A 22102-nucleotide genomic window follows, 5' to 3' on the forward strand; every position below is an offset into this window, starting at 1 on the left:
CACTGGAATACAAAAACATCATTTGCCTCCCCTTTTGGATGGAAATCCAAATGACTACAATGGATTAGCAGGAAAAGCAAACAACCCTGTCTTGCAGAATAGTGTAAAGCCAACTAAAAGCATATTTACCCAAAATGAACTGGTTTTTCTCCTGCAGCAGTTTGGAGTAAGTGTTAATGAAATCAAGGAAATTCTTTGGGGTAACGTAGTTGCTCCTTCTAAGTTTCTGAAGAAACTTCTTGCTGTAGAGCCCTACTGAACCATGGACCATGACACTGTGTTCAACGACTGCCTCCATGTTTTCTAGTGGGATCAAAGGATTAAGGCCTGGGAAAGAATGAGAAGAAAAAATCCATCAAACCATACACACGCCTAGTGTTTTTGTCCTCGTAAGAATGTATAAGGGCACTAAGAATTTACATAGGAAATGTGAAACTCACCAAGGGACATTTTGCCATATGTTATGAAAATGCCATAAAGCAAAAAGAAAAAGAAAAAGAAAAAGAAAGAAAAAACTTCTGGAAGATGCATCATGAAGTTAATTCAAGGAATCTTTAAAGCCAAAATGGAACTTGACCCAATTTTATTCTTACTGGGCCTACTGAATGAACAGGCTAAAAGTTCAAGTTTACAATAATGCATCATATGGTTTTTGCAGCGAGAAAACTTTATGTTCAAAAAGGGAAAACACAGATCTAAGTTAAGAGAAAATTGGATTATAAAACTGCAAGAAATAGCAAACAATGACAAGTCGTTTGATAAAAGAGAAATCAACAGACACCTTTTTAATAATCAGGAATCTTTTATGTCATATTAAAAAGAAACAAAATATTATGACACTTGAAGAGTAGTGAAACATTAATGAAGTTAGCGGATAGACTGTAGACATAATATATAATAATAGAGCACGGTAACAACTAATTTTATTGAATATTTATTTTGGTTGGAAGATGGCAAGGCTCCTTCTTTGGAGGTTTTTAAACTGAGGCTGGATGGCCATCTGTTGGGGGTGCTTTGAATGTGATTTTTCTGCTTTTTGGCAGAAGGTAAGGCTAAGATTCTACTTTGATTTCTCCATCATTCCACATGGGGAGGATATCTGGAAAACTGGTACAATGTTTTACATACCAGGCTCTCGTTGACGATTTATAATATTGTTGTTGTTCATTCGTTCAGTCGTCTCCGACTCTTCGTGACCTCATGAACCAGCCCACGCCAGAGCTCCCTGTCAGCCGTCACCACCCCCAGCTCCTTCAAGGTCAATCCAGTCACTTCAAGGATCCCATCCATCCATCTTGCCCTTGGTCGGCCCCTCTTCCTTTTACCTTCTACTTTCCCCAGCATAATTGTCTTCTCTAGGCTTTGCTGTCTCCTCATGATGTGGCCAAAGTACTTCAACTTTGTCTCTAGTATCCTTCCCTCCAATGAGCAGTCGGGCTTTATTTCCTGGAGGATGGACTGGTTGGATCTTCTCGCAGTCCAAGGCACTCTCAGAACTTTCCTCCAACACCACAGTTCAAAAGCATCTATTTTCCTTCGCTCAGCTTTCCCTAAGGTCCAGCTCTCACATCTGTAGGTTACTACAGGGAATATCATGGCTTTGACTATGCGGATCTTTGTTGCCAGTCTGATGTCTCTACTCTTTACTATTTTATCGAGATTGGACATTGCTCTCCTCCCAAGAAGCAAGATTTCCTGGCCACAGTCTGCATCTGCAGTAATCTTTGCATCTAGAAATACAAAGTCTGTAACGGCCTCCACATTTTCTCCCTCTATTTTCCAGTTGTCAATCATTCTTGTTGCCATAATCTTGGTTTTTTTTTATGTTTAGCTGCAACCCAGCTTTTGCGCTTTCTTCTTTCTCCTTGATTAGAAGGCTCCTCAGCTCCTCCTCGCTTTCGGCCATCAGAGTGGTGTCATCTGCATATCTGAGGTTGTTAATGTTTCTTCCAGCAATTTTCACCCCAGCTTTGCATTCATCCAGCCCCGCACATCGCATGATGTGTTTTGCATACAAGTTAAAAAGGTTGGGTGAGAGTATGCAGCCTTGCCATACGCCTTTCCCAATCTTGAACCAGTCTGTTGTTCCGTGGTCAGTTCTGACTGTTGCTACTTGGTCCTTGTACAGATTCCTCAGGAGAGAGACAAGATGGCTTGGTATGCCCATCCCACCAAGAACTTGCCACAATTTATTATGATCCACACAGTCAAAGGCTTTAGAATAGTCAATGAAGCAGAAATAGATGTTTTTCTGAAACTCCCTGCCTTTCTCCATTATCCAGCGGATATTGGCAATCTGGTCTCTCGTTCCTCTGCCTTTTCTAAACCCAGCTTGAACATCTGGCAACTCTCGCTCCATGTATTGCTGGAGTCTTCCTTGCAGGATCTTGAGCATTACCTTACTGGCATGAGAAATAAGGGCCACTGTACGGAAGTTGGAGCAGTCTTTCGCATTTCCCTTTTTTGGTATGGGGATATAAGTTGATTTTTTCCAGTCTGATGGCCATTCTTGTGTTTTCCATATTTGCTGGCATATGGCATGCATCACCTTGAGAGCATTATCTTTTAAGATTTTAAACAGTTCAGCTGGGATCCCGTCGTCTCCTGCTGCCTTGTTGTTAGCAAGATTTATAATATTGGCTTGCGGTAAAATCACAAGAAAAACTACATAGCATTAACATAAAGTCTCAAGTGTCCCAAAACTCACATTGTGCAACCCAGTCTGCAATTAAACTCCTACCTAAAAAGAATTTCGCAACTGCGTCGAGAGCCTGAGCTGGCCAGGGCAAGAACCAATCGATTCCAGTGTTGTTGACAAGGCCTACAAAGGGAACATGATATGAGAGTAAATAATAACACACAAACAGGAAGGAATAAAGTGTTGGTAATGAATAACTGATATACGACCCACTCATATACCCATTTATTGTTTTCTTGTTTCTACGTTTCTGGGACAAAGAGGAGAGATCAGTTTACCTACAGAACCAACTGTTTGGTACCTGGGAAATTTCGACAGCGTGTTCTCAGTGTCTCCCCAACTGGGGACATCCCAAGGACAATGTGGAGGTTGTTGGCACTCTTGTTCACAAAGTACTGCCAGACACTTTCTTTTGCTGGTGCAGTGCCAGCTTTCATGGCTTCATCTGTGATCTGACTTAAAATACCATCTCTCTCATCATCTGGGAAAAGAGCTGGAACCATGCCTGTCAAATAAAGCCAGAAAGTGACTAAGTTGGAATAGTTAAGGTCTCAGGATTCTACTCTGTAAAAAGTAGAAGACAGCATCCTACCCTTCCTATCCTACTAACTGGGGATAGGGAGCATACTATGCCCCTATTAAAACAGCTCCATTGGCTTCCGACAAGTTTCCAGGCCCAATTCAAAGTGCAGGTTATTACCCATAAAGCCCTATATGCTTCGAGTCCAACCTATTTTCGAGACCACATCTCCTTCTATGAACCGGAACAGGCTCTGAGATCTGCTGGGGAGTCCCTTCTCTCGGTCCCACCACCATACCAAGTACGGTTGGTGGGGATGAGAGAGAGGGACTTCTTGGTGGTTCCCCGCCCCCACCCCCCAGCTCTGGAATGCCCTCCCTAGAGAGATTACGTTAGCCTCCACTCTCCAATTTTTTCATTCTAGTCTAAAAACATGGTTTTTTAAACAGGCCTTTGACCTTGAGTAGATTTTAATGGTTTGATTTGAGGACTTAGTGATTGTTTCACTCCGGCATTTTGGATTGTTAATTGAAGACAGCCACTTTTATTCGCAGGCACTGTTGCATTTTATAAAATTATTTTTTTAATAATGTGACGTTTTATGTGCGTTCGTTGTTGTAAACTTGTCACTGTTTATATGCTTATGTACCATTTATTTTATGTGCAGCACTCAGGGGGTGCTTTTGTTTACTATCATTTTTATTTAACTCCTCCTGTGCCTAAAATGGTCTAAATCAATGGTTCTCAACCAGTGGGTCCCCAGGTGTTTTGGCCTTCAACTCCCAGAAATCCTAACAGCTGGTAAACTAGCTGGGATTTCTGGGAGTTGCAGGACAAAATGCCTGGGGACCCACAGGTTGAGAACCACTAGTCTAAATGCTCAAGAGGGATCTCAAACATGCTCCCCAGATGGCATTTTTGAGCACAAAGGTTAATTTCTGGTGGGACTGAATATAGCAAAAAGTGCTGCCCTCCAAGGTCTCCTGGATGTGCTAATTCAGCCTCCCGTGACCGCTTTCATTTTGATTTTTATTCTTAAAGAATGAACCGATGAGGTCACATCAAGAAAAGGGCCAACACACCCAAACGGAATGTTTGATGATCAAGAGGAGACAAAGTCATTAGGGCAACAAGAAATATATTGGTGTTCAATGGATGCAACAGTAGCTTCACAGCAGTGGTCTACAAACCTTTGTCTCAGATCTGCTGTAAGTTTCTAGAAACATTTGCCTTCTCTTGATTCCCTGTAAAGATGTTCCTCTTGTTGAAGAGTGTCAGATATGCATGGCAATTCCCTTAGTGAAAGGAATCATGCCCAGAGCCATGAAAATAGTGCTTGATTACTCCTTATTTCTTCAGCTCATACAACTTGCCAATGACATTGGTTTTTCTTCAATGTGGATTTTCCTGAACCGAACAGGAGATCCTTTCTAACACCATGATATTTCAGTTTTAACAGTGTGGACAACTGAGGATACACACAGACCATATATTACCTGATGTCAGCATGTTGTTGATGAGCTCCAAAAATCCCTCCTCTGCTACATGAGCATCAGTAAACAGGAATATCATTATCTTATTCTCAATCCCAAGTTTGGTATACAACGACTTGAGGTCCTCCCGCAAATTGTTCTCGCTATATCCTCGGCTCAGAACTATTTCAAAAACCTAAAAGATAAGTGCAAATATTGATGTGCTCTTTTCATCTGAGCCTCTGATTTGCAGAATGGCAACTGGGCCATCTCTCTGGGTCAGAATCCCCTTCTTATTCAGGTAAACAAACCCTAAGCCCCAGTTTCCCATAAGTCAGTGGCTGATTATATTTGCCTTCTCTTTTGAAACAGTTTTAATATTACCAAACTGTTCCAAACAGGGAGGGATAGTGATCTGAATTAATTCAAGAGAAAGTAAGGGTTCAATAAATGTGCAGACCTCGCATCCTGCTGTATAAGCTGCTAATCTTGCCAGTGACTGCTTTCCAGAGCCTCCAACACCGACGAGCAAAGCATGACCACGGTCCATCCTGATAATACGATGGACGCGGGTCAAATGCTCCAAGGCATCATCAAACAGGACCAGATTCATTTTAGTATTTATTTCATTGTATTCTTCAAGAATCTCCTACAAAAGAAAGTTAAGGGAGTGAAGGCTTGCAGAAGCAATTTGATATCCAAAAAGGCATGTGAAAAAATAAATACGGCTAGAGTAACAAGCCCATTTACCAAAGCTGGGGTGAGAGCTAAAAAGGCAATCAGCTGGCCTTCTAAAAAACGTCAGTTCTATCTATGACGTTCAGCTAATACTGGTGGATGCAAATGAAGGACTGTGACTGAATTGTGAAAGGGAAGCATCTGCTTGAAGGAAATCTACAGACAACAATCCTGACTGTTTCTGGAGCAGGCAGGATCAGGAAAAAAAGAACACCAAATCAAACCATTAAAAAAAACCCTCCTTCCCCAGTTTAGGTTCTGTACCTCAAAAAGTGCTTTGGCTGCATCGTAGTCCTGGATGTCTTCATAAACACGAGGTTCGCCTTCATTAAGGGCCATTCGAAAATCTCCAAAAAGAATTGGATCCCTCATAGCATGTTCTACATCATCTTTGAAATTATCCTCAATCAAAGCCTGTATATGCCCTTGGACCTGACAGTATAGTTTGAAAAGACAGAATATGAACAAAGTCACATTAAATTCCTTATTTGCAGTCTGATCTGCCACAAAAAGATTCCACGCTAAGTCAGATAATGAAAGGAACAAAGATCTGAAGAATTTATCTAATGGTTACACAGCTCAACAAAAAAAAAATCCTTGGTGTCTTGGGTTTTAGGCCTGTTCCTGGGGTTCTTTAAATATGCTTTAACTTGGAATATGTTTAAATGGTTTTTAACTGAGATTTTTTAAATCCTGTTTATATTTAATCCTGTTTTGATGTTTGCATACTTGTATTTTTAAATTGTATACTAATGCTTTTATGTTAAGCCTTTTTGAGTCTCCCTCAGGAGAGATAAAGCGGAGTATAAATAATAATTATAATTATAATTATAATAATATGTGGGGTGATGATACAGAAATTGCATGGAATAAACGACATCCACTCTAGTTCCTTAAATATGGTAATCCTGGTTTTCTATGGATGAGCAGATGAAAACTGGTAGATAGCATGTGTTCTGTATCTCAAAAATTAAAGCTGATAGGGGAAAACGGGTGCCATTTTCAGAATGTAACCAGAAATAGGGCTAACATTAGAGGCACCAAATATTACACGAGCGTCTAGTAAAAATATATGAATGTCTAAAGCTGACTGGGAAACTTCAGGTGAATGTCTAAAATTGTTCAGCCAAGGCCACTGAGAGGCAGAGTCTCTTTAAGATAGGGTTTCTCAATCTGGGGGTCGGGACCCCTGGGAGGTTGCAAAGGGGAGTCAGAGGAATCGCCAAGACCATCAGAAAACACAGTATTTTCTCTTGGTCATGGGGGTTTTGTGTGGGAAGTTTGGCCCAATTCTATCGTTGGTGGGGTTCAGAATGCTCTTTGATTGTAGCTGAACTATGAATCCCAGCAACTACAACTTCCAAATGTCAAGGTCCATTTTCCCCAAACTCCACCAGTGTTCACATTTCGGCATATTGAGTATTCATGCCAAGTTTGGTCTGGATCCGAGTCCACAGTGCTCTCTGGATGTAGGTGAACTACAACTCCAGAACTCAAGGTCAATGCCAACCAAACCCTTCCAGTATTTTCTGTTGGTCATGGGAGTTTTGTGTGCCAAGTTTGGTTCCATTCCATCATTGATGGAGTTCAGAATGCTCTTTGATTGTAGGTTAACTATAAATCCCAGCAACTACGACACCCAAATGACAAAATCAATCCACCTCAACCCCACCAGTATTCAAATTTGGGCGTATCAGGTATTTGTGCCAAATTTAGTCCAATGAATGAAAATACATCCTGCATATCAGATATTTACATGAGGATTCATAACAGTAGCAACATTACAGTTCTGAAGAAGCAACTAAAATAATTTTATGGTTGGGGGTCACCACAACATGAGGAACTGTATTAAGGGGTTGCGGCTTTAGGAAGATTGAGAAACACTGCTCTAAGACCTAGGGCAAAAGTACTTCCCAATTCTTTCACCAATATTTCTTTTAAGGTTGTAATCATAAAGACCATTAAGGTGGAGTAAATCCTGCTGAAAACAGTGGGACATCCTTCTGAGTAAACAAAGGAAGTATAAATGGAAATGTTAGCTTCTGAGCTTGGAGTCTTCTGTACGAAAAGCATTTGTACAAGCAGCCACATAAGGTTTTATCCTGTTTCCTGCTCATGTTCAAAACAACACAAATTAATTAAAGGAAGAAAAAAGGCAAGGACTAACCAGCGCTTTGTCTATTTCATTAATCAGCCTGTCATGAAAAACCCGCAGGCACTCGTTCCTCCATACTCGCACCATCTGACCCACTGTCTGGAACCTGCGTTGGAAGAAAACCGGCTCAGATTATGGAATGAGATTTAGTGGACCACTCATCCCCACTCACCCCCCCCCCCAATTTGCAATAAAAGTTGCTCCCAAATAGACAGTTCCTACTGCTACATAATATTCAAAAAAGCATTAGACACAAGTTTCATCTTTTTAAAAGAGATTTTTTTTTTGTAATAAAGAAGGATTTATTTATAGCCCACCAGTACCTTCCTTACATCTGTTCTGTCTTCCTTAAGAGTAAGAAAAGTAACAGAACCTATTATAGGAAAATACAGGAGGGCTATGAACTGAAAAGGAAGATATCTGAGCCAACCATCAAATTCCACCTATGGGGCAATTTGATCGCATCACAAAAGGGCCCAAAATTGGATGCAACAAACTCACCGTTCTGGGGTTGTCTGAACAAGTCCATTGTAAACCCTTGACAGGTCTCGCAAGTTAAAAATATAATGGAATTTGGAAGGAGTTGGAGGTAAGTCTCGGACAATCATTTGATATAGGGCCAACGTACATGATGTCATCCTGTCGGCAATTGCAGACACCGATTCATGAAAAGCCTGCAGATACCAGATGGGTGTGGGGAAGAAAGTTTTCAAAAGACAATTCTGGAAATACTTTTTCTTGAAGCTTATTTTTCCATCACCATACTGTATAAGACAGGCCTTCATTCTACCCTGGGAGCCTCCTCCCTTTGTGTCGCACAGAGATATTGATTGATGGCCGCTAACATTCTGGGGGAAATGGAAGGAAAAAGGAAGAGGGGCCGACCAAGGGTAAGATGGATGGATGGTATCCGTGAAGTGACTGGCTTGACCTTGAAGGATCTGGGGGTGGTGATGGCCGACAGGGAGCTCTGGCGTGGGCTGGTTCATGAGGTCACAAAGAGTCAGAAGCGACTGAACAAATGAACAACAACAACATTCTCACTGGTGACTCTCATTGAGAATTATTTATTATTTATTTATTTACCATACTTGTATCCTGACTTTCTCAACCCTGAAGGGGACTCCAGGCGGCCTTACAAAGGCAACAATTCAATGCCGCATGTACACATGCATCCATGAATGAACAAAAACATTAAAACCAACCAATTAAAACATAACATTAAAACAATTAAAATCACATAGTCCAGGTCATATCATTAAGTTAATTTATGTCTTATTGCACTGCTCCATTATCAACCAAAAGCCTGATCCCGGAGCCATGTTTTTAGTTTTTTTCTGAAGGCCAGGAGGGAGGGGGCCGATCTAATTTGACTGGGGATAGAGTTCCATAGATGAGGGGCCACCACTGAGAAGGCCCTGACTCTCGTCCCCACCAGTCACGCTTGTGAGGGAGGTGGGACCAAGAGCAGGGCCTCCCCCAATGATCTTAGCCTCCAAGGTTAATCATAGAGGGGCATACGTTTGGACAGGCAAGCAAGGCTAGAACCGTTTAGGGCTTTATAGGCTAAAGCCTGCACTCTGAATTGTGCTCAGTAGCAGACTGGCAGCAGTGGAGGTGATGCAGAAGGGGAGTTGTATGCTCCCTGTATCTTTAATGCAATTGTCTTGGAAAATGTTCTGAAACCATCCATTGGTAAAGTCAAGTCAAAGTTGCTAAAGGCTACCTGATAAATTCATAAAAGTTTCCATCAACACTTATAGGAAGGGATAACTAAGTCAAAATGTAATATGACTATGGCTGGCACATCATTTTAATACAGAACTACCAATTTACTCTTACATGACTTTAGACATCGTAAACCCTTCCTTTCCAATGTATCTTTGGCAGAGTCCCTCTTATACTTCATCTCAACCACCGATAAAATAAGAGCATGCAGATCCTATGGGAAAATATTATTGAAGTTCACAGTAGATTCTGGGATCCAGCTCAAATAGAGCTAGGAAGTTATTATCTTTCCTTGTCCACGGATTACTAATATGGCACCAAGAGATCAAACATTAGACTTGGACTATGATCAGTTACTTTTATATCATTGTCCTCAGCACCAATCAAAACCAAGCACCTAACCTTAAGACAGATTCCTATCAACAAATGCCAGTGCATAAGTGTAGGCCTGTGGGTGAATTTTTCACAAGCATTTAAGTTCTATGTGGGTCTATCAAATCTGACACAATATTTCTCTATTTACAGTAAATAAACGCAGCTTACCTCTGTGTGGCCTCTTAAAATAGAAGCATAAATCAAGTGCAGAGACACCTCAGAAGGAAAAGGAACATTGAAAACACTGAAGAGGGAAATGAACCGAGGATCAACTTCATTACGTCCTCCTCCCGCTTTGCCCATGGCAGCAATAAAGCCAAGGTCACGGAGGTATTTGCAGTTCATTTCTTTTCCCCGATCATACAAGGCACCTTTCTCTAACAGTAACTTGAGCAATGCAATGGGCTGCTGAGTCCCATATTCATCAACCTTTGGAAAAGAAGGAAATCAAAATGCTTAGGCAAGGGACAGAGAAGAGGCCAACAAGCAATCTACCCCAAAGAGTTCTGAATGATAACTATTTGGATTCCTCTTTTCAACCCAAGCTCACAATATGTAACAATTTTAAATATACTAACATCTAGAAAAGACAATATCAATACATATAAAATCAATACAAATATTAACATTAAATATTTAGTTGATAAATACACAAATAGAACTTGACGTCTAATAATTATGGTTGAAACTCAATTGTTCATCTCAATGGCAACTTGGTAAAATAAAAATTCAACTGATTTGAAGGAGCTACTCCAATTGAGACAAATAAGTGGGTTTAAGTAGCAACTCTATGTGTACACAACCTCTGAGGATGCCTGCCATAGATGTGGGAGAAACGTCAGGAGAGAATGCTTCTGCAACATGGCCATACAGCCCGGAAAACTCACAGCAACCCAGTGATTCCGGCCATGAAAGCCTTCGACAACACATCAACCCTATATGTAGTTGTCTAGAATAAGTCTTAATTTAATTAAATGGAGCTTACTTTTGAGAAGACATGGACATAACTGCAATGCTAAGCTGTTTAAAGATAGGAACCAGAAATATGACAAATAGCTGGCAAACTGCAGAATAAACTTTAACTAGCAGGCTGCAGAATAACCTTATACTGCTATTACTTTATTTATGTACCATTGCTTCCCAAAAGAACTCACAGCAGCATAAATCATCATCATCATCTTCATCATCATCATTATCATCTCTTTTATCTCCACAACTACCATGTATGTAAATAAATCTTCATCTTACATCTAAAAGATGACAGCTGCAAGATTAGATGGCTTTTTGATAAAGAAGACCAATGCATCTAAGATAATCCATCAGTGGGTATAGCCATTACAGAATGAATGAAACCTCAAAGATAAAAAGATGTCTATCTTTGCTAGATACTTGTGACAAGTATGGCATCACTATAACACTATCTGCGAGTTATGTTGGAAAGAAGAAGGCTGGATCAGAGAACCTTGCTCTGACTCAGCATTCCCTGTCCCTTCCATGCCAGCTCCAATGTTACTCCATTTCAAAAAATACAACGTATTGCAGAATTCCTGCATATAATTCAGTCTGTTTACCCTGGGCATATTCATATCATCCATAAAAACAAGGAGACGCTTTCCCATCGGTGGCCCATAGGTCTCTTTGGTCCGTTTCTCTACATTTGCTTCTAAATTCCGTTGAATATCCATTGAAGTGGTGCGGGAGGAGAAGTTAATGATCAGCAACACCTGAAAGTGGAAGATGAAATATGGTCAATGCTGAAATGAAAGCTCATACTAAGAACTGTGCATGCCTTAAATAGGATCCAAATGGGAAAGCAAATCCATTGTTAGGAGACTTTGGAAACTTGGGTCCAAAGCAATGAAGCATGGAGCAAACCATCAGTCTCATGCCTATTTCTGATACAAACCAACACATACCATCTTCTATTCATCAAGATCCAAACTAAGCCCCTTTCCTTATTGTATCAGAAGGCTTAACTGACCTAATCTGCAGCTAGGCCAGAGGTAGCTGCACATTCCCTCCCCAACGTATGACCCTGCTGGACCATCATCTTACCATCCCAGTTGCTGTTGCCAGGTATAATTACTCCAAATTATTTTGATAAGGCTTACTATTTTGATTCAATAAAATCACACCAAGGTCTACACTGCAATGTAGAGCCTTACATTTGTGTCCGGATTGAGTTTTCTGAGGAAGTTCTGTGTTGTTGCTGTCTTTGAGGTCCCCGATTCTCCAACCAGAACAACAGGATTCTTGATTTTTACCATTTTTTCTAGTAGCCAGGTTGTGCGGGTTGTGTCCACTGTGGGAACTAAAGAGTGGGGATGTTAATTTGGAATGTAACAGAGAGACATCAGGCATAATGGATATATCAAGTCAGCAATAGAACTTTAATTAAGCACATTAGATGACATTGACTTTAGAGATACACTCTATTCTATGCTCAAGTCTAATGGTTCTCCTACAGCAAGGAGCAGAGTATACAACCGCATGCATACAGGGCATTTCTGTTCAAACGTGCCCAAAATTGGCTTTCAAATTCCTTTCTGATGTAGATCTTTGAGAGAAAGAAAAGCATACAGTTCCTCAGGAACCAACAGCTTTGGGTACTCCTTCCATTTGGCAAATAATTGTGTGTAAATATGGTTGATTGCATAAAGTTTCAGAATGCATGACAGATTTTCAATTAATCACGCCCACTAAAATTATGCCAAGCTTAATTTACCTTCCTTTACACTTACCTAGAATGTCAATAAATTTCACCTCAGGTGAATGAACATATTCAGGGACCAATTTACTCCAAGGCATCCACCTTTTCATCTGCCCATCAAAGTGAAAGTCATATAATGTCGGAAGCTGGCCTGCAATGTATTAGAAATAAGTAGAGAGAGTTATTGCTGTTAGTCTAAACCAGGGGTCCTCAAACTAAGGCCCGGGGGCCAGATGTGGCTCTCCAAGGTCACTTACCCGGCCCTCTCTCAGGATCAACCTAAGTCTGCCCTTAGTATCATCCCCAGAGAAGGGCAGAAGGAGGGTTACTCGTGAGCAGGAATCGGATGAGGAACAACAGAGGAAGAGAATCCAGGATATACTCACAGCCTCCACAGATGAGGAGTAATTCACGGGTTTCTCCAGGGATGATGGGTCAAGGAGTGATGGGAATGGGGATGATGCACTGGATTGGACTAAGGTAAAGGAGGTGCAAGCTGTGTGTGCGGAGCCAACGTCTAGTGATACATTTATGGGGTTTTCTGGAGGTGAAGACTGGCAATCGGGGAATACTACAGAGACTTGGGGTGATCTAAGTCTTCACAGGAGATGGAGAAGCTGGAGGGATGGTAACAGGAGTTCACGTGTGAATTTGGGAGCAGCTGCAAGGACTAATGATGGGGCGGTGGTTAGCTCATCATCAGATGATGATGATGTGTAATAAAAGTGGGTTCAGGAATGGGAATCCTTTGCAGAAGGCAAGGTGTTGGTTACGTTCGTGTATCGCGTGGACTTGTCGCTGCCTGTTTCTGTGTTGGGCTTTGGGTCTGGGTTCTGCAGCCTGGAGTTCCTGTTCATGTGTGGATTGACTTCTCGTGAGTGTGGATTTCTCCCTTCCTGGATCTTGGACCGGCTTGACTACGACGCTGTTTGACGAACTTTGGAACGACGCTATTTCGGATCTCTCCTACTACGACTCCTGGACTTCGGCTGACCTCGGTTTCTCTCCTTGCGGTTTCCTTTTGCTGTTAACCATTTGTGCGCGGCGCTGTTGGTTTGCTGCAAAGTACTGTGTTTAATCCGGTTCTTTTCTCTGGTTAATCCGGATTATATCTCAGTTTGCTTTTTGAACCAAGTTTGGTTAACTTTTGAGTTTTGGCCAGAGGCCAGCGTCTCTGAGCTCCTGTCCTTTGTTGCAATAAACTTTACTTTGGAACTAACTCTGTGTTTGGCCCTTAAAGGCATCTGTGTCCTGACACATAACAACAACAACAATCCTATCTCATCAGCCAAAAGCAGGCCCACATTTCCCATTGAAATACTAATAAGTTTATATTTGTTAACATTGTTCCTCATTTTAATTATTGTATTGTTTTTAAAGTGTTTTTTACACTACAAATAAGATATGTGCAGCGTGCATAGGAATTCATTTTTTTTTTCAAATTATAATCTGGCCCTCCAACAGTTTGAGGAACTGTGACCTGGCCCTCTGTTTAAAAAGTTTGTGGACCCCTGGTCTAAACACTATGGATGATGAAAATTACTCTAAGCATTTCCAAACAAGAAATATAATATGTTAAATTAGCCATTTGAGCACACAGTCATAGAATCATAGAGCTGGAAGAGAGCCACCTGTCGGGGTGCTTTGAATGCAATTTTCCTGCTTCTTGGTAGGGGGTTAGACTGGATGGCCCACGAGCTCTCTTCCAGCTCTATGATTCTATGACTGGACATATATGCCACCAACGTCTGGGGAAAAGACATTTAAAAGCATCCCATGTTGTTGATCAATTTTACATATTATGTAGCATCATCAGAAAGCGTTGGGTTTTAGTACAAAGAAACATGGCACATGCCCATTTTTGCAGGCCTGGAAGAAAAGGGTTAGATATTACTCACTGTTCTTTAATTATCTAGTATTTGTCCTTAACTGCACAAAGTTTCGTTCAAGTAAAATGTGGTACAGAAGACCAACCATATCCCACCTGGAAGCTCTCCTGGTTTTGCTAGAGTCAGCTCATCATTAACCATTGACATAGAGGAGAGGCGTTTAATGAAGTCATCAAATTTGGATCTTCCAGCTTCCAGGAGACATCCTCCTAAAGAAGAATATAAAGCTTCCAGAAAGTAGCATTCAAGCACATCGGGGTCTTCAATTTCCACTTCTAAGAGGGCGTCCAGCATCTTACTCAATTGTATCACCTGTCACCAGAAGTAACAAAGTGATAATGATATCTGGGGAAATCCTGAAATATCACTTTTCGCAAAATAGACCATTTTTGTTGGAGATAGCAACCTTCTCAAGCTTGCTCTGTTTAATGTTTTGTCTGTTTATAATGTGTTGTTCATTCCTTGAAGTGTATGTCTTCTTTGGTTTGCAGTTTTCTATGTACTTGAGGCAGTGGGAGGGGCTGCAGACCATGTGACTGGTTCAGTGACTGTTTAGAATGCAGTTTTAAAAGGATGCCAGATGAGGAATGACAGTCGAAGCTTGAGTCAGTTTGAGTACAGAAGCCAATGTAGGAAGTTAGAAACTACTGAGGCTTGAGTCCCTTGGAAGTATGACTGTTATGAAAAAGAGCTATACAAAGCAATATAGTTTTGAAGAGATTGATAAAGCCTATAAGTTAAAGATACAAATTGAAACGTTTTAACATTTAACCTGACAAGAAATGTGCCTGCATATTTAAATACATGAAGTTGTGGGTAAAACAAACATGTTATTTTAAATAAGTCTACTTGAACCTTTGCCTGCTGAAAGCATTGAATAGAAACAAGATATTTACGTGCTCAGTTATCATCAATTAACCCAATAAACTAAAGGAACAGTTCTGCAACTCTGCTACCCAATACGTTATGATCCTAACAAGTTAAAATCCATAAGGTAAAGGTTTCCCCTGACATTAAGTCTAGTCGTGTCCGATTCTGGGGGGTGGTGCTCATCTCTATTTCTAAGCCAAAGAGCCAGCGTTGTCCGTAGACACCTCCTAGGTTGTGTGGTCAGCATGACTACATGGAGTGCCGTTACCTTCCTGCAGAAGCGATACCTATTGATCTACTCATATTTGCATGTTTTCAAACTGCTAGGTTTGGGCCTAACAGCAGGAACTCACCCCGATCTATGGATTCAAACTGCCATGCTTTTGGTCAGCAAGTCCAGCAGCTCAGTGGTTTAACCCGCTGTGCCACCGGGGGCCTTGTCGTAATCCATATCCCAATAATTTTAACCCAATTTAAACATTTTCCCTGAAATTCCCTCTGAAATAATCCCTTTCTCTGCCTCTCCCATCTAAAGTGATATTAAAAGGTTTTTTAAAAAGCAAAACAGTATTTAAAATTGAGTGTCAAAGTGTTGTTTATTTATTATTATTATTTATTTATTTAGAGCTTTTATAACCCGGTCTTCTCAACCTCTGAAGAGGGACTCAGGGCGGCTAACAACAAGGAATTCATACACAAATAAGCTAAAACATAATAACATCATAATACATTAATACATTAAAATACATTAAAATACAAATCAAATAATTACATAAAGCCAAGTCGTCAAGGTAAATCACACATTCAACTTTTGATACTATATTTACAGTCTCTCCTGAAGGAGATACTTTTATGCGTCAGGACACAACCTGGAAACTCTTCTCACAGTTGATTCTAATGAAGTATATCCATATTTTACTATAAACAGTAAATCATCTTCAGCCACACAGTTGAACTCAAACATCTCCAAAATTGCTTAATGATTGTGAATTAAGAAAGCAGCATTTCTTACCATATTTAAGTCTGTTTGTGGGACTATGGTCTTTTGCTTCTCCCCTTGCCGTCCATCAACAATGCCTTCTACAATCATGTCAATCAGGTATGGCACATACTTGTCAAAGAGTCTGTCTAATAGTTGTTGTTCTTGCTAGGAAAAACAGAATAAATTCATGTGAAGGATCTACATAGTTCCTGCCCTATGCAGTACTTTAATCTGCTTTAAAACCAATATATCTGATATAACCACAGACACCTAGTTCCATGTCTCTATGAGGTTGACAGAATAGCACAGGTTAAATCCAGTCCATTCAGAAAAAAAGAAAGAGAAGAAATTAGTGAATGGGCCACAATAGTGAAAGATCTACCAGGAAAGGAAGCATCCAAAGCTTTTCTCCTGTAAGCAGATAGTAGGATCAGGAGCTGCAGAAAAGCACAACTATGGGACTGAAACTGGATGGGATCTCCTCTTTTAAGTGAACCGGAAAAGTCTGCTTCAGCTGACGTGCTTCTTCCTAAATGTAGAGGATAATATCCTCCACTGACACAGATGAAGCGTTTCAGTGTCTAACTTGCCTCATCTCTCACCTCACTCTATGAATCTCATTGTCTCTTTTCATAATTAGCAATATAAATACTGCATATGGCAGGCACTTTAGTTGAAGAAGCAGTCTTCTTTCCTCCTGGCATAGGACGAAGAAGAAGAAGAAGAAGAAGAAGAAGAAGAAGAAGAAGAAGAAGAAGAAGAAGAAGAAGAAGAAGAAGAAGAAGAAGAAATTAAAAAATTACCCGCCTCTTCCAATGGCTCAAGATGGGGTACAACAAAGTGAAAAAAAACATCTCAATGTAAAATACATACAATAAAATATGTTTTTCAAAATATACAATTATAAAAACATACTCCAAACTCAGGGCCCAAAGAGCAACATACAGCAGCAAGGAATGCTTTCGCTAATATAGACTTTTTCATAACATAACATAACATAACATAACATAACATAACAAAACAAAAAAGGAACATATATATCAAAGAAACATATCTTCTGGACACAAAATTGTTCCTTTCTCAAAAGCACTGCAGTTCAGATGCAAATCTACGCACATGTAAGGAACTGATTAATTCTCACACGAGCAAGATTTCTTTAATCACATGACAGAAATCATTTCAGAGGACATGGTGGAAATTCAATACCAGAGCAGTGCTGTCCCATTCACACTGTCTAGCTTTGCTTTGTGGAAGACAGAAGGAAAAAAGGAAAAGAGTCAACAGCACAAAAAGTTATGTGTTTTCTAGGTGAATTCACAAAAATCATCTCTCTAGCCAGACAAAGGTGAATCACTTCTTATACTGATTTTCAACCAACATTCCTCATTTCTGTATTGTCGAAGGCTTTCATGGCTGGAATCACTGGGTTGTTGTAAGTTTTTCGGGCTGTAAGGCCACGTTCTAGAAGCATTATCTCTTGACGTTTTGCCGGCATCTATAGCAGGCATCCTCAGAGGTTGTGAGGACCTCACAACCTCTGAGGATGCCTGCCATAGATGAAGGCGAAATGTCAAGAGAGAATGCTTCTGGAACATGGCCATACAGCCCAAAAAACTTACAGCAACCCAATTCCTCATTTCTTCCTAACCAGCCTTTGAAAACCCGTACCTTGTTCTTTTGGCTTGACCATTTCTCCCAGTAAGGTCTGTATCTCAAATTCTTTGGGTCCACAAAGACCATCCCACAGCGCGATACTGTTGCAGGGGAGGCATACTGTAAATCTCCAACCTAGCAATGAAATAGAAGCACATTCGCAGGTATTTATTTATCATGTCAAAAGCAAGTTGAGGGTATGGTTAAAATGCAGTTAAAAATACAAACAAAGGTTTAAAAAAAACTTGGCATTATGCTAAATATCCTTTGACCAGAAGCTGGCCACTTGGAGTGCCTCTAGTAGTTCTGTGATACTAATGAGCAGTTTGAAGTATTAATTAATTTTGCAAAAACAGCAAAAGAGAATGGGAAAATACAAAGGAGGCAATTTAAAATGCCTGTTCTCACGTTGTTTCAATATAATATTTTATGTTCTTGCTGCTTTCTTGGAGCAATGCCTGGTTGTCTCATTGGGCTTGATTGAGAGAACGCTAGCTCCAAAGCCCAGGATGAGCAGTGATATAACGTTTAACAAAAATCCTCATCCTCAATAACTTCAAAGTTTGCTTGAACACTTCGTTTGAAAAGTCCTTACCTCAAACAAAAGGGCACAGTGGGTCTGAAGTCTGATTCGTTCCCCATTCGCCAGTGTCAATAGCTTGTTATCATCCATCACAGAATTCATATTTTCTACCCAGAGTGCATCCACATCCCCATCAAATAAGATGTACCTGTACACACATCAGTGAGAGGAAAGGCTCTTAAAAATAACAAATCCCCAAAGCTACTCTACTGTAAGACAGTTTGATCTCTGTTGTTTCAGTGGACTGACAGAAGAGCAGCAGGAACAGGAAACTATGAATAAGAGTAGGAAAGTAAGATCCAACCTACTGGTTTTGTTTCTTTTATAACATAATCATCATCATCATTTATTACCTGCCTCTCTCCCTAAGGCTCTCCCTAGGTTGACTGAAGAGCCTACCTTGACATGTAATGACATATTGGAGAGGCCCAACTCTATCTCCTGTCTCCTCTCTGCAAGTTTTTAAATAGTTAGATCTAATAATTGAGTGGGTGTTGTGACTATGAATGTTCCTTCAGAGGTAGAAGGAGGAGTGATCTACAGCTGCCAACCCAACTAGGTTTCATCCCCACATGCCAACCCAACTAGGCAGGAGTCAATGTTCTTTTTCAATTTGGTCCACTGATACTCCTTCCCCTCTCAGGTAGTTTTATTATCTAGCCCTGGTCTTACAGATCTATTGCTATCCACCCTGTCTTGTCACTAAATATTGCCCCAAAGAAATGGAAATCATTGTTTCCATTTGATGTTTGATGTTTTGTCTTATGTCTATTATAACAGGTTGTGCATTTTATTTAATTTTAGTTTGTAAAGTTATAATTTGTATTTATATGTAGGGTTGTATAAATTTTGTTAGTATGAATGTATTGTTGTTGTATCCGGGCATTGAATGTTTGCCTTTTATGTTTGGAATCCACCCTATGTCCCTTTGGGGAGATAGAGCGGAATATAAATAAAGATTATTATTGTTGTTGTTGTTGTTGTTGTTGTATTGCAATAAGATTTAAAGTTAGACCTTGAGTTGTTGTTTTTTCATTCCCAAGGACAGATGTGGATTCTCTTCCCGCCAACTCATGGCACAGAGGAGCAATACACCACGATCAAGATTTATTCAGTCCTCTAAATTGGATGGCAACTATGACATAAAACAACACTGCTTTTAGCGCTGTTCCGCCAAATGCAGCTCCTGCGGACTGTTATTTGTCTAGTTTGTGATCTTTAATTAAAGTAGTTAGTTCTTTCCCCCAGCAGCACCACACATACCTTGTAAAAATGCTGACTCCACATAAGCAGTGCTTTGAAACATAGACCACTTTACATGTGGCCAAATAGTCCCAGGCCTTGGCTAATGCTCATTAGAAAATGCACGCTTTAATCCATCTAGCTATTACTGATCAAAATGAATTATTCTCTAATGTTCTCAGATTAAATGAAACAAATTAAGCCTCTGTGTGCTTAAACTGTAAAGTTATCTTAAAATATATCTTAACAAGCTCATTTCACATCCAGCTCACTGTCCTCTCTCCTTTCCTCCCTAGTCCTTCTCTCTATCTTGAATTTCTATTATTTAATGGAGAAAATTATTATTATTATTATTATTATTATTATTATTATTGCTATAAACTTTATTTATACCCTGCCTTTCTCCCTGTGTGGACTCAAGGCAACTAACAACCACACAATCTAATGACAATTTAAACCAAAGCAAATATAAAATTAAAAAACAACAACTAAATATTCAAGTATGGATATAAAGTTAAAATAGAATAAAAATACAATTAATACAATTAAAATTACATTTAAAACTCACCACCCTCCCAAAATCCCACACACAACCTTACTGTCTACACGTGCAAAGGGCAAAACCACATCAGGTTGGCAGCAAAAGACTGTTGGCTCCTACCTAGTCGGGCTAGGATGCCAGGGTGAGGCCCATTTGTAGTGGATTGCTGTTTCATGCCAACTTGAAAATAATTTATTCCAAAATGACAGCATTTATTAGAATTCATAGGGAAGGAGAATGCAACCATTCTGTCCCTGAGAGCCACAACCAGTGCTGGGCAGCAACCACACATCAGGTGTGGGTGGACCACACTGTATAATCCTATCATACAATATATTCACTGACCCTCCAAGGATTCCACTTAAACCTGAGTGGAAAACACTAATCTTACTCTTAAAGACCATACCTTCTCTCCTTCTTGTCAGTGGGTTTATTTATTTCCCGGAATATGTTGGACAACACACCATCTGTCCAATCCCGTGTGGTAGGGTCCAGGATACCATACAGCTCAATTACACTCATGGCTTTGGGGTTCAGTGTATAAAGCTTAGTCAGCAATCCTAGTCTAAATGGACAACACAGAAGAAAATGAAGACAATAGTAAAATGTAAAAATATTTTTGTTTAAAAAAACTGAATATTTCCATCAGGAAGAAACCAGGTGCCTCTGGAGAACTTGTGTAGAACTTGAAAACAACAGACCTCTCAATTCTGTTCCCTGAAAATGACATTCTATGACATGCTATTTCTGAACACGAAAACTCCATATACCCATCAGAATTGGGAGCAATTTTTCCAGGACTTTGTCAACAGAGCCAAATACACTGTGAGATCAACCTGAACCAGTATCTTCTTACTCTCCTCCTCTTGTAAAGAAACCCTAGCATAATAATAATAATGCAAAGACTCTGGCACATGCCAGTCAAGGTGGTCCCAGTGGTGATCAGCACACTGGGTGCAGTGCCTAAAGACCTTGGCCTGCACTTAAACACAATCGGTGCTGACAAAATTACCATCTGCCAGCAAAAAAGGCCACCTTACTGGGATCTGCACGCATTATTTGCCGATACATCACACAGTCCTAGACACTTGGGAAGTGTCCGATGTGTGATCCAATATAACAGCCAGCAGAGTGATCTTGTCTGCTGTGGACTCATCTTGTTGTGTTTCAAATAATAATAATAATTGGCACACTGGGTGCAGTGCCTAAAGACCTTGTCCTGCACTTAAACACAATCAGCGCTGACAAAATTACCATCCGTCAGCTGCAAAAGGTCACCCTACTGGGATCTGAGTGCATTATTCGCCGATACATCACGTAGTCCTAGACACTTGGGAAGTGTCCAACGTGTGATCTAATATAACAGCCAGCACAGTGACAAGCTGAGCAAAGGAATTAGATGCTTTTGAACTGTGGTGTTGGAGGAAAGTTCTGAGAGTGCCTTGGACCACCAGAAGATCCAACCAGTCCATACTTCAGGAAATAAAGCCCGACTGCTCATTGGAGGGAAGGATAGTAGAGGCAAAGATGAAGTACTTTGGTCACATCATGAGAAGAAAGGAAAGCTTACAGAAGACAATTATGCGGGGGGAAATGGAAGGAAAAGGAAGAGGGGGCGACCAAGGGCAAGATGGATGGATGGCATCCTTGAAGTGACTGGATTGACCTTGAAGGAGCTGAGGGTGGTGACGACCAACAGGGAGCTCTGGCATGGGCTGGTCCATGAGGTCATGAAGAGTTGGAAATGACTGAACGAATGAACAACAACAAACAGTTTGTTTGCTGTGTACTATTCTAGTTGTGTTTCAAGTAATAATAATAATAACAACAACAACAACTTTATTCTTGTATCCCACCTCCATCTCCCCGAAGGGACTTGGGGCGGTTTACATTTGGCCAAAAGTGCCTAAAACAGAGCTTAAAATAAACACACAATAGAACACAAT

General features: G+C 40.4%; 1 protein-coding gene across 1 annotated transcript in view; it reads right to left on the bottom strand.

Annotated features, from left to right (window-relative positions):
* Nucleotides 1-22102, bottom strand: part of LOC132780258 (dynein axonemal heavy chain 10-like) — a 106096-nt gene that overhangs the window by 27406 nt on the left and 56588 nt on the right. The window contains exons 39-55 of the mRNA XM_060783866.2: nt 20563-20721; nt 18386-18521; nt 17806-17925; nt 16168-16302; nt 14381-14597; nt 12428-12547; nt 11852-11997; nt 11258-11410; nt 9855-10115; nt 8085-8257; nt 7596-7689; nt 5693-5860; nt 5151-5339; nt 4715-4886; nt 3000-3203; nt 2741-2821; nt 130-327 (exon numbers count right to left, since the gene is read on the bottom strand). Of these exons, the coding sequence (XP_060639849.2) occupies nt 130-327; nt 2741-2821; nt 3000-3203; nt 4715-4886; nt 5151-5339; nt 5693-5860; nt 7596-7689; nt 8085-8257; nt 9855-10115; nt 11258-11410; nt 11852-11997; nt 12428-12547; nt 14381-14597; nt 16168-16302; nt 17806-17925; nt 18386-18521; nt 20563-20721 (2726 nt within the window). The remainder of the gene's footprint in view (nt 1-129; nt 328-2740; nt 2822-2999; nt 3204-4714; nt 4887-5150; nt 5340-5692; nt 5861-7595; nt 7690-8084; nt 8258-9854; nt 10116-11257; nt 11411-11851; nt 11998-12427; nt 12548-14380; nt 14598-16167; nt 16303-17805; nt 17926-18385; nt 18522-20562; nt 20722-22102) is intronic.

Source organism: Anolis sagrei, chromosome X (assembly GCF_037176765.1).
Source record: "Anolis sagrei isolate rAnoSag1 chromosome X, rAnoSag1.mat, whole genome shotgun sequence".
Taxonomy (NCBI): domain Eukaryota; kingdom Metazoa; phylum Chordata; class Lepidosauria; order Squamata; family Dactyloidae; genus Anolis; species Anolis sagrei.